The 18476-nt window shown below is 42.0% G+C and overlaps 1 protein-coding gene across 12 annotated transcripts in view; it reads left to right on the top strand.

Moving 5' to 3' along the window:
• Positions 1-18120, top strand: part of dtnba (dystrobrevin, beta a) — a 25881-nt gene extending 7761 nt beyond the window's left edge. For 4 of the 12 annotated variants that reach the window (XM_069715469.1, XM_069715467.1, XM_069715466.1 and 1 more), the window contains 20 exons: positions 561-655; positions 831-911; positions 1154-1367; positions 1477-1562; positions 2008-2162; positions 2339-2438; positions 3217-3383; positions 4147-4271; positions 5785-5856; positions 6496-6573; positions 7375-7465; positions 7602-7681; positions 8584-8697; positions 10985-11081; positions 11419-11439; positions 11613-11766; positions 13232-13321; positions 14048-14095; positions 15190-15235; positions 15772-18120. In XM_069715469.1, the coding sequence (XP_069571570.1) occupies positions 562-655; positions 831-911; positions 1154-1367; positions 1477-1562; positions 2008-2162; positions 2339-2438; positions 3217-3383; positions 4147-4271; positions 5785-5856; positions 6496-6573; positions 7375-7465; positions 7602-7681; positions 8584-8697; positions 10985-11081; positions 11419-11439; positions 11613-11766; positions 13232-13321; positions 14048-14095; positions 15190-15197 (1875 nt within the window). In that variant the 5' untranslated portion in view covers position 561 and the 3' untranslated portion in view covers positions 15198-15235; positions 15772-18120. The other 8 variants (XM_069715470.1, XM_069715471.1, XM_069715475.1 and 5 more) reach the window with 8 other exon arrangements.
• The last annotated feature ends 356 nt before the right edge of the window (positions 18121-18476 follow it).

The raw sequence follows: 18476 nt of genomic DNA, 5'->3' as shown, positions 1-18476 counted from the left end.
ATTTCCATCCGACTCTCAGCTGAGTTTTAAGTTACTTTTTTAAAACGTTGATTAAATCACATCCAGTTTATACATGACGAGTTTAAATATTTAATCATTGCTGGTCTCTGTTGTCCATATTTCCTGCTGGAGACCAAAATTGCAAAACACGCTGAGTCAGCACCAAGACACATTTGCAAATATAATCACGCCATGCTGTACACGGGAGAACCCACACCGATGTGGTGGTGGTGGTGGTGGTGTTGGGGGGGCGTGGGGGCATGATGTGATTAAAAACAGCGAGTTATTGATGGTGTTGCACTGAATTGTAAATATATTGGTTGAGTAATTCACGAAAAAGATGGACGTCCATACGTCCGGCTCCACACTGCAGGCCGATCGCGGCATGAAGTGGGTGAGAATGTCGTTTCATTTAAGGGGCATCCGTCTTTATGCTTCATTTTCTTTACAGTTAAAATAAATCTTCTCTCCCTCAGTTTAGTTTTTTTTTAATTTATTTAAATACTTGGACTGATTTGTTTTTTGATTTTTCTTCTTTTTTTTTTTTTTTTGTAATGCAGGATGGTGATGATGGAGGAGGGGGGTCAGAGAGACAGAGGGAGGGCGGCTCCAGCCACGGCAGCAGCGGAGGGCAGGCAGATCTTCCTGGAGCTCGGTGAGTGACCTTTAACTCTTAAGATCAGCCTTACATAACACCTAGGACTGAGGTTCGCTCATCTAATGTGTATATATATAGATATATCTATAGATATCTATAGATATCTATATATAGTATCTAATGAGATGTTTCTCCTTTGCTGATGCTGCACAACGTTCTTCTTCTTCTACAGCGGAGCAGAACTTCGACGCCATTTGTCTCTCTACATATCGAACAGCCTGCAAACTCCGATTTATACAGAAGAGATGCAACCGTGAGTCCGACAACCTGTGCTGTCCGTTGTCATAGAAACGCACCGTGACGTATACAAACTGAAACACGCGCGTTCCTCTTTGTCTGTAAAGGTTTCCCTGTTCCAAGTACGAGAAAAGAAAGGAAAGATTTTTAAACCGCAAAAAATGCTTTTTAAAAAAATTTTTTTTAGGATCGATGCCGTTTTAAAGATTTTTCCCCGACTTCCTCCTCCTCATCCTCCTCTTCCTCCTCTCGTTGCAGTGCACCTGGTCGACATCTACAACGTGATCGAGGCGGTGCGGGACGCCGGTCTGAACGCGGTGGAGCTGAACGCCGGCATCTCGGTGACCCGACTGGAGAACCTGGTGTCGTCGCTGTTCAACCAGCTCGGCAAGCGCCTGCCCACCACGCACACCATCGACCCGCAGGAGAGCGCCGCCCTGCTGGTCCAGTTCATCCTGGCCTCCGTCGACAGGTAGCCACGGCGACGTCGGCGCGGAGCGATGCGGCGTGTTGAACGTGACTTAAACTGTGTGTGTGTGTGTGTGTGTGTGTGTGTGTGTGTGTGTTTACGGGGTTCGTAGTGAGCCAAACAACCGGCTGACGGTTCTCTCCGTGAAGGCGATGCTGGCGACGCTGTGTGGAGGGAAGCTGGTGGACAAACTCCGCTGTGAGTAACGGTCCTTCAACAGATTAGAAGTTATCTCCTGCTCTGTGTGCTTCACCAAAAAAATAAAATAAAAGTACTTTAACCCCAAAATGTCCTTCAGAGGATGAACTCTCCATACGAGTATTCAGCCGTTTCTCCTCGTCCTCCACGTCGTGAGAGATTTTAGTGACTGGAGTTACATTTTAACTTTTTTATTCATATCAAAAAACTTTTTGCAATCTTTCAGTCATACTTTCAGCATATATGGAGAACAAATATATTTATATTAATATATATACACATATACACATGCCACCTTATGGAAAACACATGTCGGTGCTGCTGCACTTGTACGAGTAAAAAAAAAAAATCGGTCACAATGAAGGCTCAAAAAGAAGTTAATTGTACTTGATTATTGGTTAAAGTGTGTGTGTGTGTGTGTGTGCGTATGTGCGTATGTGTGTAGATGTGTTTTCTCAGGTGTCCGACTCCTGCGGCGTGCTGGTCCAGGCCAAGTTCGACGGTTTTCTGAGGGAAACTCTCAAGCTGCCCACCGCTGTGCACGAAGGGCCGTCCTTCGGTTACACACACACGTTAGCGCGCTCCTGCTTCCCACAACAGGTACACACACACACACACACACACACACACACACACACACACACACACACACACACACACACACACACACACACACACACACACACACACACACACACACACACACACACTCTGCTGTTTCTCCTTCATCTACGGTGCAGTAGATAAAAGATAATGTTTCTTTTTCTGTTGTGTAGAAGAGGGTGATGCTCAACATGTTCCTGGACATCCTCTCCGACCCTCCTCAGTGTCTCGTCTGGCTGCCTCTGATGCACCGCCTGGCCAACGTCGAGCACGGTACACACACGCACACACACGCACACGCACACACACACACACACACACACACACACACTGCAGATCCTATGCAAGCTTTTGCCAGCTGGCCGAGTTTATTAGCCGAAATTTACTTGCACATGCAAAAAAACCAAAGATTTTATAATATGCATTTTTACACTTGCTTTCCACTTACACTTTTTATTCTTGCTTATTTTTTATGGATATTTTAATTTCCAGTGAACTTAATGTTCAAAAACGCATTATTACTGTTCGGGTTAACTTTTGATATTATAGTTGTTGTTTTTTTCACCTTTAACATACTTGAAGCTGATTTAGACATTTTAATCTGACTTTAAGTCGGACGACTTGCAAACAAATAACATAAAGCGCAGGAATTGTGGGAGATGAGAAAAACGAGTAACACTTTAATTAATTTGGGGTAGATTAGGGTGACGGCAGGTCTCTCTCGTACTGTAAAACTACGAAAGTCTTATCTCCTTTGGCCTCGTAAGTCACCTCAAATGTTCAAATTCCTGTTTGCAAAGCGAGCTGTTTTTGAGGTGGCACCAAATATGCCTGGAAGGTTTTGCATATAATCCCACTTTTAAGTGCCTTAAGTATGTTGGTGACCTTCAGCTACGTCGGAAAAATCCCTTTATGAGGTAACTGAGCATCCTGCTCAAGTTTCAACTGAGCAACTGTTGTTTCTTTGTCGAGTCATCTCCCTCGTGGAGCAGATTTTCCTTCGACAGATTCTCTCCCTCTCTTTTATCAAATTTTTTTTTTCTCTCCTCAGTCTATCATCCCGTGTCGTGCTCCTACTGTCGCGGCAACGGTATGACAGGCCTCCGCTATCGCTGCCTCCGTTGCCGGGGTTACCAGCTCTGCCAGAACTGCTTCTGGCGCGGCAACGTCAGCGGCTCTCATAGCAACCAGCATCAGATGAAGGAGCACTCAACGTGGGTGAGTCACCACGCGGTTAACCAGTCATCACACCAGGGGGCACTCACTCTCTCTCTCTCTCTGTGTGTGTGTGTGTGTGTGTGTGTGTGTGTGTGTGTGTGTGTGTGTGTGTGTGTGTGTGCGTGCGTGTGTGTGTGTGTGTGTTAATAATAATAATAATAAGATTTTATTCATTATTTCCAATGAGACCGATCTTTTGTGTACATTTTATTCTCAGTTCATGTCCTTCACTTTTTACAGTTTTACTGTTGCAGAAAAAAAAAAAACTGCATTTAAATCTCCCTCAGGTGCTTGTTTTTTTTTTCCCGATGAGCTGAATACAGTTGTGTTCAAATCAGAAAACCGAAGCCTCAAACTTGAAAGTGATCGTGTAATATTTACACATTTAAGTTTGACACCAGGAACTCTTTCATTTGACTCCTCGGTCAGATCTCGTCCAAATATCAAATTCAACACAATAACAAAAAAAACAAGGAGGCGATATTATTTTTTTCCCTCCTTTTATTCAGCTGTAAAAACATCATAAAGAGTTTTCATTACGGTAAAACCCTGCAGGTGTGTTTGTAAGAACGGCGTGAAGTACGAATGGATCTTTTTACACAGCAGATATTTTGACCTGCTCTTAAAATAATGCAGGAAATATTACAGGTTACTAATATCAACAAAGTCACATGGTTCATGAACTTTGACCTGACATTTGTGTTTATATATATATGTGTGTGTGTGTGTGTGTGTGTGTGTGTGTGTGTGTGTGTGTGTTTAGAAGTCGCCAGCGACCAAGCTGGGCCGAGCCCTGAGCCGGACTCTGGGCTGTGTGTCATCCAGGGAGGCGCCCCACCCGATTTACCCAGAGGAACCCACGAGGACCCTGAACCTCGCCAATATAGTGTATGACCTCACAACACACACACACACACACACACACACACACACACACACACACACACACACACACACACACACACACACACACACACACACACACACACACTTTGAAACTTTTTTTTTTTTTTTAATGTGTTGCATTCAGTTGCATCACAACAGCCGATTTTCTTCATGCAAATTACAAGTTGAATTTATTTATTTATCGGTTGAGTTTTGAGTCAGATATCTGAACAGTGATTGATTTCAGCTCCCTTTAGCTCGACACTGCTGCTTAACGGATATTACTAACTAACAAAACATACAATAAGGCTGAATTTAAGCGAGTCACGGGAAAATATTTCACTAATTTCACCAAAATCGGAACTTTTGATTCCATTCATCTTGTTGTCACTCGGTTTTCCACCGATGATGTTGATGAAGGTCTTAAACGGTCTCGCTGACAGACTTTTAGACGAAGAGCGGTTGATATAATTTGTGCATCCTCTTAAGATGATGTCATGTTGTTGTTTACATCTTTTAGAAATGTTGTTAAAATGTCAACAATATCTTGAATTCTCGATTTTATGTAATTTTACACGCAAGTTATAGCTTTATAAGATTTTAGTGCAATTTTCTCATCCTTTAATAGTTGGCACTCCCAAAGTGTTACAATGGACGAGAAAACCTTGAACATTAGTTCGTGCCAGAAAAGTAAAAGGTCTTTGATGCAGCTGCATTGTTGAAGTTTTTTTTCATCACAGAAAATAAAACATCTCTAAGTAGCAGACTTCTGGCCTCTAAAATGTTGACGTGTAATCAGCGGTTGCAGTTAGATGTGCATAAAAAAAATTAAAAGTTCAGATAACATGAATAAAATAAAGGTCCCGCCTCCTGCAGCCCGAAACACTTCGGGAAGCTCCGCCCCTTCGTGGTGGATCCGCACTGTTTGATTTTTCCAAACATCAGCAGACTGGGTCGTTACAGACCTGCAGGCATTGAGACCTACTTTCAGCTCCGCACTCAGACACTCAGATGTGAGTATACTTACTGCGTCGAATTTATTTCTTATTACGAACCATTTTGAAGGAATTTCTTTCCTTCTTTTTCATGTCTGTCTCCTCTAGTTTTTCTTCTTTTTTTTTTTTACCCTCTGGCGATCTTTGGCCTGTCTGTGTTTGCTCAGACCATAACGATTCACTATTGCATGAATGCACTCAGGAGCACGTGAGTGTGTGTGTGTGTGTGTGTGTGTGTGTGTGTGTGTGTGTGTGTGTGTGTGTGTGTGTGTGTGTGTGTGTGTGTGTGTGTGTGTGTGTGTGTGTGTGAGAGAATGAGAGTTAAAGAATGTGTGTTTTCTGATAGGCAGGCCTTTGTGTTTCACAGCTCTTAAATGTTCTTATCCTCATTCTGTGTTTACACTGTTGATAACACGGGTGTAACATATAGTGTGTGTGTGTGTGTGTGTGTGTGTGTGTGTGTGTGTGTGTGTGTGTGTGTGTGTGTGTGTGTGTGTGTGTGTGTGTGTGTGTGTCTGCAGCCCCTCAAGACCTACTGGGAACCCCAGTGATGCCATGTTGCTCTCCTCATCAGCTCCCGAGTCCTCCAAGAGGTAAAGACATGGAAAAAGTGGAAAAATACAAACTGTCTTTATATATATATATTTTTTTTTTCTGTCTGATCAGAAGTTTGACATTCTGCAGGGTTTAAACGATGCACTAGAGTCAACGTATATCTGTTTGGTTTTTTTCCACCATTTCTTCTTTGAATTTTTTTAACATTAACTGTAAATTTAACTCCTGATTAGATTAGATTAGATGAAAGTATTTGGGTGTTTTGTTAAACAAAAGGTAAAAAAAAAAAAAAAAGTCGAATTTGAAGTGAATAGCTGAAACAATAAGTCGCTCCCCTGTTGGTCAATGAACGGAAAATATTTCGAAACCTTTATTAAATTGTTTTTCCAGCTTGTAAATTGCAGCTTTTCTTGGTTTTGCCATCGTAGATTAAATATTTTGACCATTTGAAGATGCGTCTTTTGTGCTGTAGAAGCTTTGTGACGGGAATATTTCTCTGGTTGCAGCAACCTAAAGAAACACAAATCAGACGCTCTCCTCTTCACTTTGTTTTTTTTTTCTATCGTGTATGGATCAATCAATTATATTGATTTAAAAAAATATATATTTCCTGATGAAGTTCTGAAATGTCGTAGATTACAAATATATTGAAAATACATCATTTTGACTGCGTCCAGCTTGGCGGTGGCTCAGCGGATGAAGGAGGAGCACGCTCTGATCGCTGCGTATGTGAATCGCCTCCAGAGCAGCCCGTGGTGAGAGGGGGGGGGGTATATCAGTAGGGGTGGGGGGGGGGGGTGTAGTACAGTTAACTGAATCCACAGTCGCCCTTACAGCTTATTAAAACCCCAAATGAAGACGTCAAATAAAAACCGACCCTTTAATATTTAATAGTATTATTGAGCGGCTTAGTTTAGAGAACGAGAATAAGTTTTTGGTGAACTGACTGAATGAAGCTATGAAAAAAAAAAATTCCTCTGTCTGATGTCATTCATTGATTCACTGTCGAATATTTGTAATAAATCACACAGGGGAAAATATATATATTACAATTCAAATTATAAATAGACCTTTTGCATAACTGCCCTGAAAACGATCCTCACTCCACTCCTGATTTGTTCATCATTTTAATAACATGAGCAATAAACTTCATTTGTGTGAAACTTTTAATACACGAACTGCAGCTCAAAGTGCTTCACGCGCAGCGCTTCACTTCGAAGCCGATTGTAAAGGGACAAAAAGAAACACGCGGCGAAATGGAATTTAGGAATTAAAATAGAAAAATTAAAATAGATGCAAAAGAACAGATCAAATTAAACGCATGACATCACGTTAAGGTCTTCACATGCTAGTTGTGTTGCGTGCTGGTGGTGTGTTTTTAATCAATAACCAGACATTTGTCAAAACCGTAGAGTTCACATTTGCTCGTAAACGCCCCTTTTAGCCTCTTTGAATTTTGCATATGTGCAAATGAAATTGTTGTATTTTGTTGTGTAAGAGGTCATCGGTCGGTTGATTTTTTAATTTTTTTTATTTTGTTTTATTTTGTTTTTCTGTTTCAGTGTCGACGGTCCCGGCAGACAAGACGAGGAGCACAAACTGATCGCTCGCTACACCTCCCGGCTGGCCGAGACCGACGGCGCCGGAGTGAGTCGACGACGTCTCTTTGACCACTTTAATAACTGCGAACATATCAAATATGCACAGTCGACACTCAAATCCTCCTAAATGCATGGACTCGGTTCAAAAACCGATAAGCACGTGATTTTTGTCGTCGTTTCAGGTGATCCCGACACGCAGCATCAACTTCGACGTGAACAAACAGAAGAGGGAACTGATTGCTCAGCTGGAGTGTAAAAACAGGTAAATAGTGTGCGGAGGAGTTTGTAGAGTGTTTTAAATCAATTCTGTTTGTGACTGTATTTACAGCAGATGTTCAGACTGAGACTCTGCTGTCGTCTACTCGTCCAGTTTCATCCCAAATCCACCAAATGGCACAAAACGACGAAGTAGACATTTAAAAAAAAAAAAAAAAAAGAGCTTTTCCTTCTTTTAACAGCATGTAAAGATTTAACGGGGCTTTGACTGAACAATTAATGATGTCACCCCGTAGGAAAGTCTTTATTTTTTTTAAATTTTTAGACATGATTCATTCACCTCTGGTGTTTTTACACCAAATAATTCTTCAGTAAATTGTGAAATGACATGAAAATCATCATTATTTGCAGCGCTGCACCTGCACATACCGACCAGCAGGGGAAAACACAAATTTGGTATTTGTGAGTTGCAGCACCTTTTTAAAAAGGTTTAAAATATCTTTAAAGGATTTTTAAAGTCAAAAGTCGTGAAAACGTTTTTGGTTATTAAAGGTTTTGAATTTCGAAGATGGTGTCCAGACTTATGAGAAATTGCGTTTTACACGGTTTCTAGAAAACTCTGACCTCTAAATCAACCTGCATCTGTGTTATATGAGGACACATATCAGTATTTAAAAAAAAAAGGATCCATAATCATATTGTTATTGATTAAAAACCGACTTCTTCTGCTGAGGATGCAGAACAAAACTTTTCCTGGAGAGGTGGTGCAGATATTCTTTGTCAGCCGTTTGCCCCTTCACAATAAAAGCACACGTTTTCTCTGCATCCACCGCAGCGATATATTCTCACATTGTTTTGTTGTGCGTTTCCCGCCTCGCCGCAATCTGTTCGCTCGCTACGTAAAAAAAAAACCCCAAAAAACACCGCCGTTGTTCTTTGTTTTCCCAGAGAGATCTTGGCGGAGATCAAACGTCTCCGCGTGGAGCACGACGCCGCGTGCCAGCCCAGCCCGGAGAAAGGCGGCACCAACCCGACTCTGCTGGCCGAGCTTCGCCAGCTCAGGTAAACGAGTCACAACCCACGGGGGTGGGGGGGAAACAACAACAACAACAACAACAAAAAGTTACGGTCAAAAGTCTGCCTGTCCAAGCTCTTGTTTTTTTGGTTTTTTTGCTGCATCACGCGACACGGCGTCGGTCCGAAAGTGGCGGGGGGGGAAACAACAACAACAACAACAACAAAAAGTTACGATGCGCTGCGCTCTTGTTTTTTTTTTTTTTGTTGCAGCACACACACACACACACACACACACACACACACACACACACACACACACACACACACACACACACACACACACACACACACACACACACACACACACAGAGAGAGAGAGAGAGTCTTCACGGCAGATGGCAGCGACAGATGGAGGATTGTGCTATAAAAAAATAAATAAATAAAAAGCCCAAGTGGAAATCACTTCCAACATATTGATGCTTTTCAGTAAAAACAAAAACTCCGAGGAGGGCGGATGAGGGCGGAGGAGGGAGGAGGGGGCGGAGGGGGGGAAGGAGGAGGGATGAAAGTGTTTGTGTGGCCTTGACATGAAGTGATATTCGGTCGGTCACTCACTTCACTGCAGCCGCTGAAGGTTGTAAAGTAGTTGTGTCATACTGAGGCCTTAATTTAGCCTGATAATTAAACTAATGAGAGTTTTTAGCTTCTGGAGGGATTGAGGAAAATGTCTTGCATTTGTAAATGTTTGAACGAGGAAGGGAACGAAACTTTGACTGCATCCTTTAAAAAAAAAAAAAAAAAAAGATGATGAAATTGAGTGGAAATAAAATAAACTGCGTCCCGATATGAGGCCGTGAAAGCGCTGAAACTGTTCGACGCGGTTGCATTTCTGCGGCTGCCGAATATCTTTTTTGCGCCGCGATCGCTTTCGTTTCTGCTGCTGTTTTTGTGTTATTGCATCGAGGGGGGAGACGTGAGCGCGTCTCTTAATGAATCGCCACGTCATCTCTGCACCGTCTAATCAGCAGCGCGTCATCTCTTCTGTCATTCAGCGTGTTGAAGAACATTTCCCTCGTTGTACTTCCACAGTTTTTCCTCCTCTGCTGAAGACATTTTTTTAAAGCCTCTTAAAAAAAAAATTAAAAAAAGCCCTCCTCCCTGCTGCTAACGGTTTGAGAAGCTTAGTGAATGATGTCGTCTTAAATTTAAGGCTTTAACTTTATGAAACCCCCCCACCCCCTCCCGATGTCTTTAAAAGTGTGAAACAGAGTACCTTTTAAAGCTTTTTTTGGGTGTAATTTTCATATAATAATTTCAAACAATCTTAACTGCGATTGTTGAGAAAAGTCTCTTTCATGATGTGGAGATATTCAAGGCTCTGCCGCACTACAACCACCAGGGGGCACCAAACTGCTCAAGGTCAACACATTTGTTTACTTTTTGTTCCCTTTAATCTAAAATATTACTGAGATATCAACAGTTTTTGTCACACTGCTCATCCGTAAAGCTCTTACTTTATCTGACGTGGCTAAATTATATTTTTATTTGAGCCAATTAGCCAATAACACTGAATTCAATTCATACTGTAACCAGTCGGCCAGTGAGCCCGAATCATTACCAGTAATATGGTGACTTCTTGCAAGTCATGGAAATCTTTTTTTTTTTTTTTTTTCTAGCACAGATTCAAAAAAAATAATTATTATTTGAAAAAACAAAAAAAACATTTTGTAATTCTATATCTTAAATAATAATAAAGTGGTTATTACTGGCGCTCCTGCTTGCGAAGATTTATTTTGCTCTGGCGCCATAACAACCCCCAAAAAGTGTTTCCTGTGTGAGTCAGACTCTTGTTTTAGTTGTTTGTTTACTCGTTTATCCGACCGTGTGAAGGGAGGCCAGGAAAGAAGAGACAAAGCGTCACGTTCCCGCTTTAATGTCCCGTCCAGACCGCGCACTGTTTGGAAATCATAAAAGATTGCATGTTTTTTTGTGTGTATGTGTGTGTGTGTGTGTGTGTGTGTGTGTGTGTGTGTGTGTGTGTATATATATATATATATATATATATATATATATATATATATATATATATATATATATATATATATATATGGCGACTCTTAAATCTGGTGTGGAGCATTTAATCAGCACTGAGTGCACAAGTTGACAGTTTTTTATGCACATACATCATAATTTTGTTGTCATTGTTTTATTGCCTTGAACTGCTGCTCTCGTGTTTAAGAAACAAAACTGTGTGTGTGTGTGTGTGTGTGTGTGTGTGTGTGTGTGTGTGTGTGTGTGTGTGTGTGTGTGTGTGTGTGTGTGTGTGTTGCAGACAGAGGAAAGACGAACTGGAGCAGAGGATGTCGTCTCTGCAGGAGAGCAGGAGGGAGCTGATGGTGCAGCTGGAGGCACTGATGAAGATGCTCAAGGTGACACACACACACACACACACACACACACACACACACACACACACACACACACACACACACACACACACACATTGTATTGTCTCACACTAGAGGGCAACGTTTTCCCGTTTTTCTCTCCTCTCCCTGTTTCTGTCTCTGCAGTAACAAGCTTCACTTCCCTCTCAGCGATTTACCTCCTTTTATAACCCCCCCCCTCCCCCCGTCTCTTGACTGGATCTGACCTCTTCTTCTTTTCCGTCCTTTTTTTTATTTTTATTTTTTTTATCCCCCTCTCCTTGTTTGTTTCCTCGGCTGCCCATGTTGTGGCCCCGCCCCTCCTCCCCCCCCCATGTAGGATGAAGAGCAGCGACAGGCAGTAAGTTTATGTCCCGTTTCCCCGACACACGGTGGAAAAAAATTAAATTCTGGGTTTTAGATATACGGATGTTTACCGTCAAGTTTTAATCGAAAAAAAAACAAAAAAACAACAACAAACAAACAGCTGTAGACGATGCCACCGACGTGTAACGAATGTCTCTCGTCTCTCAGGCTCAGGCGGCCGGCTCTTCTCACGCCTCCCCCTCTCGGCCGAGCCCGTCCACCGGCCGCTCTCTGGGCGCCGCGTCCCCCCAGGCTCACATGTACCCGCCTCAGGACTCCCTCGCCGGGGTCGGAGGGGACGTGCAAGAGGCCTTCGCTCAAGGTGGGCCTGGGACTTAATACAGAAATATAAATGTACGTCTTGTTTTCTTTGTCTCCTTTCTTTGTCAACGAACTGCTCGCCATGTTTGTTTTTGGGAAGTCCTAATTCGAACCTCTGATGAGCGGCTGACGAACTCGTTCAACCTGAAAGGTCCCATGTAAATTCTTTTTTATTTGCAGTCTTTATATCCTTTATGCGGATATTTTTGTGGTCTCAATATATTTTACATCTCCCGTCTTAAACGTCTCTCTGAAGCTCGACCAAGAAAAGGCTGTTTTGCGTCTGCGTCTTTTTAAGGTGCGTTGATATCAGTGATCCTCTCTTCTGATTGGCTGATTTTTTATTTTTTTTTTTTTTTTCTTCTGAGTGACACCCACCCCGGCCAATCACACGTTTCTCTTCGGGAGCCGCAGCATCATCGGCTTTGCGACGAAACGATCGTCGAGGTTGTGACATCACAAACTCACCGAAGCCCGAACGGCACAAACCGCTGAAAAAAAGGAGCTGTTCGCATTTCTATTTGGATTAATAATTTTCACAGTATTTATAAAACACCTGCTTTATAATGAAAAAAAAATGAAAAAAGATATGGAAATCTGAATTTCTACTTTTTAGCGCTCCCATTAGGACGACTTCAGTTCAGCACGGGAAGTAAATTGTTTTTCGAGTGGTGAATTCCTCAGATCCGAGTTTAAAAGATGTTTCTGGTTGTATTTTTTTATCCATCTTTAAAGATTTACATGCGGTTTCTGAGCAGCTCTTAAGTTTCCCTGTTAAGACTTTCCAGCTTTCACTCGTAGCAAGAAAGTTGAGACATCCACGTGTGTGTTGGAAAATATTACCCGCTAAACGGCTTTCCCTAAAATTATCACGTCTAAATGGATTTCGGACAAAAATTGATTTCCACTTTTAAAGCTCATCTGTTATGTCGTAAATCCAGATGTGTTTACCGCGGACACAAACATACAGTAGTTTCCAGCCGGTGTTTCACATTAGTTTCACCTTATTTGCAGCTGGGAAACCGGCGAGCTCTAATATAAACACCGAGGGAGAGAGAGAGAGGGAGGGGGAGAGAGAGAGAGAGAGAGAGAGAGAGAGAGAGAGAGAGAGAGAGAGAGAGAGAGAGAGAGAGAGAGAGAGAGAGAGAGAGAGAGAGAGAGAGAGAGAGAGAGAGAGAGAGAGAGAGAGAGAGAGAGAGAGAGAGAGAGAGAGAGAGAGAGGGAGTTCAGAGAGAGAGAGAGAGAGAGAAATGCTGCGTTTCAGAGAGAGAGAGAGAGAGATGTTCAGAAGGGAGAGAAGAGAGAGAGAGAGAGAGCTTATCAGGAAATGAACGTGTAACAAAATTTGCTGAGTTTTTAATGATTTTTGTTGTAATTGCTGCTTGATTTTTTTTTTTAAAGTCGTTTCGTCTCCGGAAAACTTTCTAAAAATCGTTTGAACACGAAATGATTTGTAATCGTTTCAGGCCCGAGAAGAAACCTGAGGAACGACCTCCTGGTGGCGGCCGACTCCATCACCAACACCGTGTCCTCACTGGTCAAAGAGCTCCACTCTGGTACACACACACACACACACACACACACACACACACACACACACACACACACACACACACACACACACACACACACACACACACACACACACACACACACACACACACACACGCACACACACACACACACACACACACACACACACACACACACACACACACACACACACGCACACACACACACACACACACACACACACACACACACACACACACACACACACACACGCACACACACACACACACACACACACACACACACACACACACACACACACACAGACACACACACACACACACACAGATACACACGCACACACACAGACGCACGCACACACACACACACACACACACACACACACACACACACACACACACACACACACACACACACACACACACACACACACACACACACACACACACACACAGACGTACACACACGATTCGACCATCTTCGTCGCTTCAGATCAGTTTTAATTTGACGCTTTATTCTGATATCTATTCGTTTTTCTGTGAAACCGCTAAAAGAAATACATGAAATTTCATTTTAATTGTTAATTTTTCTTTCTTTCTTTCTTTCTTTCTTTCTTTCTTTCTTTCTTTCTTTCTTTCTTTCTTTCTTTCTTTCTTTCTTTCTTTCTTTCTTTCTTTCTTTTTGCGAAAGAAATGACATTTCTGTTCGACACGTTCACCTGTTGACACTTTGCTCTCCTTTCTGAGCAGACGACGGTCGGGAGGAGGCGGAGAGATTGCTCAACGGGAAGGACAGAGGTAAAGTCGTACTCTTTTCCCACTAAATTATTATAAAAGCTTCACACTGACACGATCGCTGTGAAGTTTAATCGTAAATAGCAAAATATCCAAATAAATAACAAATGAAGAGAAAACAGGAAAACATTTTTAAATCATGTAACAACACGTAAACTTTCAACAAATCAACTTCTAATCCATTTTTCATGAAGCGTTTACAACCTCAAAACTCCAGAAAATCTGATTTGAAATGAAACAAAGAGGACTCAGAAATTTAAATCTCATGACACAAGCCGGCCAGATTTTTCTCTTTTTTTTTTCCACTTCTCGAGGACATGAACGAACTTCTGGCCCTCCGATGACAGAATTAGAGTTCGTATTAATACCGTATTTTATTATATAGTCAGACAGAACGAGAAGGAGTGTCCAAAATAAAAGTGCCGACTACGACGGATTTTCAGAGAGTTAAAATTTTGATTTGCCGTCTTACAAAACAGGATCAAAACCGGTACGTTTCCTTTTGAAGTCTTCCGCTTCTGTTCGTTTAGTATGAACAGAAGTTACAGCTTTATTATTCTTATTGATAAACTTATTACATTAAAACTTTGAAACGCTTTTCCTGCGTCCGCGTCGGGTCCTCTTCGTCCTCCAGGTGCTCTCGAGCGCGCCGAGCTTGAACGTCTCATTAGTCTTTTTTTTTTTTTTTTTTTTTTTAACGAGACGACCTCCTGCGGAGAAGAAGTGGTCAGACTGCTTCCTGGTCTGCTTCATTAGAATAATAACCTACGCTGCTAATCCACCGAGCCATGAACACACACACACACACACACACACACACACACACACACACACACACACACACACACACACACACACACACACACACACACACACACACACACACACCTGAAACTTTAAATGAAAATTGTCCACATTGTAGTCTTTTTTTTTTCTTTCTACTTCTGGAGTTAATTTGTGTTTCACCTGCCGAGTTCGGTCTCGTTTCATGTTTATCTGCTCGTCTGCTTCTTGTTAAGAGTTTTTATCTGCCAGAAACCTGCAGCGCTCGTTTGAGCTTCAGACCGCTAACAAAAAAAACCCGTTCTCTTCTTCAGCAGGTTAAAACGACAGCAGGACAAACAAACAAAACAAAAAAAAACAGTAAGTCACTTCACACATTCATATGATGCTGTTTGTTTTGTTTTGGTTTTTTTTTTTTAAACTTATTTTGACCCTTTTGAAATAGAATAAGATCTTTTTTTACTTTTTTTTTTATTTTTAAGGAATAGTTTAATATTAAAGGAGAAGATTGCGACCGCTTTCATTGTCTGCACTCTGAAAACAAAACTTTAGCTTGGCAGGAAAAAAAAAAAAAAAGCAGGAAACGGACAGCTCCTCGTTCAGCGGTAACAAAATCCACCTACGAGCACGTTTAAAACTCAAATTAAAAGTTTCACGCGTGCAACAAAAGTTCAGCGTTAAAAACCTCGCATGACGGGATGTTACCGGGAGGCTAGCCGTTTCCCCTCGTTTCCAGTCTTTGTGCTAAGCTAAGCTAACCGGCAGCAGGCGTGAGAGTCGTGTCGATCTTCTCCTCTCCGGCTCGCGGTCGGGATACTTCCTGATCCCGGTGTGACGTCGTAACTTTTGATTGGTTGGATTCGTCGGCCTGACTGACTTGTCTCTCCCTCCTCCAGGCGGAGTGACGCTTCGTCGCGGCCAAAGAAGACCGACCCTGCTGGGATTCCCACCAAAAAAAAAAATATATATAAATATAAATACATTTAAAAAAAAAAAAAAAAAAAATTCGTATATATTAATCGTTAGCTAACGGATGATTAGAGCTCCTCTGCCAATCAACCAATCACGATGCTGGACACCAAAAAACAAAACGACCTCCGGGGTCCCTACTGATGTATAGCTGTGATTCTCTGTGTCTTGTCACTGTGGTTTTCACTTGTTATCGTTTTGATTTAGATCGAGAGGAATCTGAAACCTGCTGATTTGTACTGTAGCATGCGTGTGCGTGTGTGTGTGTGTGTGTGTGTGTGTGTGTGTGTGTGTGTGTGTGTGTGTGTGTGTGTGTGCGTGTGTGTGTGTGTGTGTGTGTGTGCGTGTGCTCTGCATTGAGTTTTTTTTTTTTTTGGTTTTTCTTTTAGAGGGTCGAGTAAGTGCGAGAATGAAAAGAAAAAAGAAAGCTGCGTTCGTTTGAAGGATTGAAGTGCAGGAACGTTTTCAGGATGAGGATGCTGTATGTCGGAAAGAAGAAAAGACGAGCGGCGAGATGTAAAGTTTTAAGTTTCGGCACTGTGTGCTTGGTATTTATTGATTTGACTTTTTTTTTTTTTGCCATTTATTCATTCGGTTTTGAGTGTTTTTTTTGTTTGTTTTTTTGCGTACGTTAGTGCGGTCAGGTCCTGCTGAGACAATAAGCTTTAAACGGGATGTTTTCCTGCTGCGTTTTTAAAAGCCCGTTTTATATAAAGACGGGACGACTCGTTGTGGACGCTCCGTCGTGGTTCGATCTCAGCTCCTCTTCCCTGTAGATTGTGGTTTTGTTTTTTTTTCCGTTTCGGCCTCGGCCTCGGCCCAGACAGGAAGTGACGTCATCGGCCACTTCCGCCGTGTTTTGGCTTCATTTCTGGGGAGCTGTGATGTTTGTCCGTCTTTACGTGGAGACTCGGTGCCGGCGATGACAGCAGCGCCGCCGTATCCTGGTACTGTGTGTGTGTGTGTGTGTGTGTGTGTGTGTGTGTGTGTGTGTGTGTGTGTGTGTGTGTGTGTGTGTGTGTTTTTGGGGCAAAAGAGCAGCAAAGTTAGAAATATTTTACCTCCTTCCAGTAAATGAAGAATCAAAGCTCGACATCCCAACATCACATTTTTATATCCGACTTCTACATTTTTTTTCCTCACGAGATACTTTCACCTCGTCTCCAGAACAGGATCGACCCGTTGCCAATAGTTACGCCTGCTTCATTTTAAGGTGCTGCTCTTCTTTTCTTTTTTTTCTGGGTTTTTTTGAGACGCCTGAATCTTTCTCGGTGACGTTTTTACGTCCACGCTGATGAGTCGGAGGAAAGTTGCTCCGTTGGCGCCGACGCATGAAGAGAAACGGACACCGTGTCCCCGTTGCCCCGGACGACACGCTGAGAGCAGCTTTTTTTTTTTTTTTTTACCGGAAGTACTTTGTAGAAGTAGGAAGAGATTTTGTTGAGTGTTTTGCGGGTTTTTGTTTTGGGGTGAAATGATCCTTTAAAAAAAAAAAAATATATATATATATATATATATATATATATATATATATATTGTTGTGTCTTTAGGCAACTTGGAGATATTTCAGTGTTTTTATGAGGCCGTGGTTTGATTTTCTACCAAACTGTGCTGTAAATACTACAATACCCATGAGCCTCAGCAGCTGTTGCCGTGGTGATAGAGCCAGTCAAATGCTTTAATATTGGAATCAGGACTTCCACTGACTTCTATTTTCTAAGCACCGCCTGCCTGAAATAAAATAAAACCCCACCTCAGGCTTGGCTACTCTTCCAAACTTCACTTCGCAACGCAGGGGATTGTGGGAGTTGAAGTCCTGCGGATGTTTGAAACGTCTGCATGCAAATCCAACATGACCCAAAGTTACTTTTTATTTAATTTTTTTTTTTTTTTTTCCATTTCATCCAGCAGCTGTGAGATGTTTTAATCAACCGTTTTTTGTTTTTTTTGTTTGTTTGTTTTTTTTCTTCAGGTTTTGATTTGTTTTCATAGGAAGCTGTTCTTTTATTGGTTTTGTACATTTACGGATCGGTTTCCTTTTTACGTTATTTGGACTTGACTGCTGATTGATTTGACCGACTGCACGGTGATCACGGATGAATGAGCGTGTGTGTGTGTGTGTGTGTGTGCGTGTGTGTGTGTGTGTGTGTGTGTGTGTGCGTGTGATAGAGTCTGACAGGGCAGACGCGTCCTGACATTGAATCTGAAAACCCGACGGTGGGAACTGAAAAGTGTGGATCTTGCGTTTCATCTGCAATAAATGATATTTAACATCCTCTGTGACTTTTCGTCTCGACTTCCTCTCTCCTGACACAAAAAGGCCACGTGCGAAAGCATGGATACGTAATGTTATTTTCTCTTCGGTTCTGTACAGGTCTGGTTTGCCTCAACGGCTCTGCAGATCAAACTTATCTCGTGTAGTACATCTGGAAAACAACCCTCTGCTGTATTTCCTAGAAAGTAACCCATTCATAAAATTCCTGGAAAACAGCTTGTTTTTTGTTTGTTTTCCTAAATCCAGTGATGATAATCGAAGCAACTCTTGAAACGAGACGTCCAGCGTATTTATATGGAGAATAAGAGTTTTATTTTTTTAAAGGATACACATTTTTTGGGGGGTCAATAGTGAAAT

Source organism: Brachyistius frenatus, unplaced genomic scaffold (genome assembly GCF_029030835.1).
Source record: "Brachyistius frenatus isolate BFR_SWC_R1_liver_20210118 unplaced genomic scaffold, ASM2903083v1 Contig_143, whole genome shotgun sequence".
Lineage (NCBI taxonomy): Eukaryota > Metazoa > Chordata > Actinopteri > Embiotocidae > Brachyistius > Brachyistius frenatus.
The sequence above is the reverse complement of the archived record's forward strand: the minus strand, read 5'-3'. Positions and strand labels throughout refer to the sequence as shown.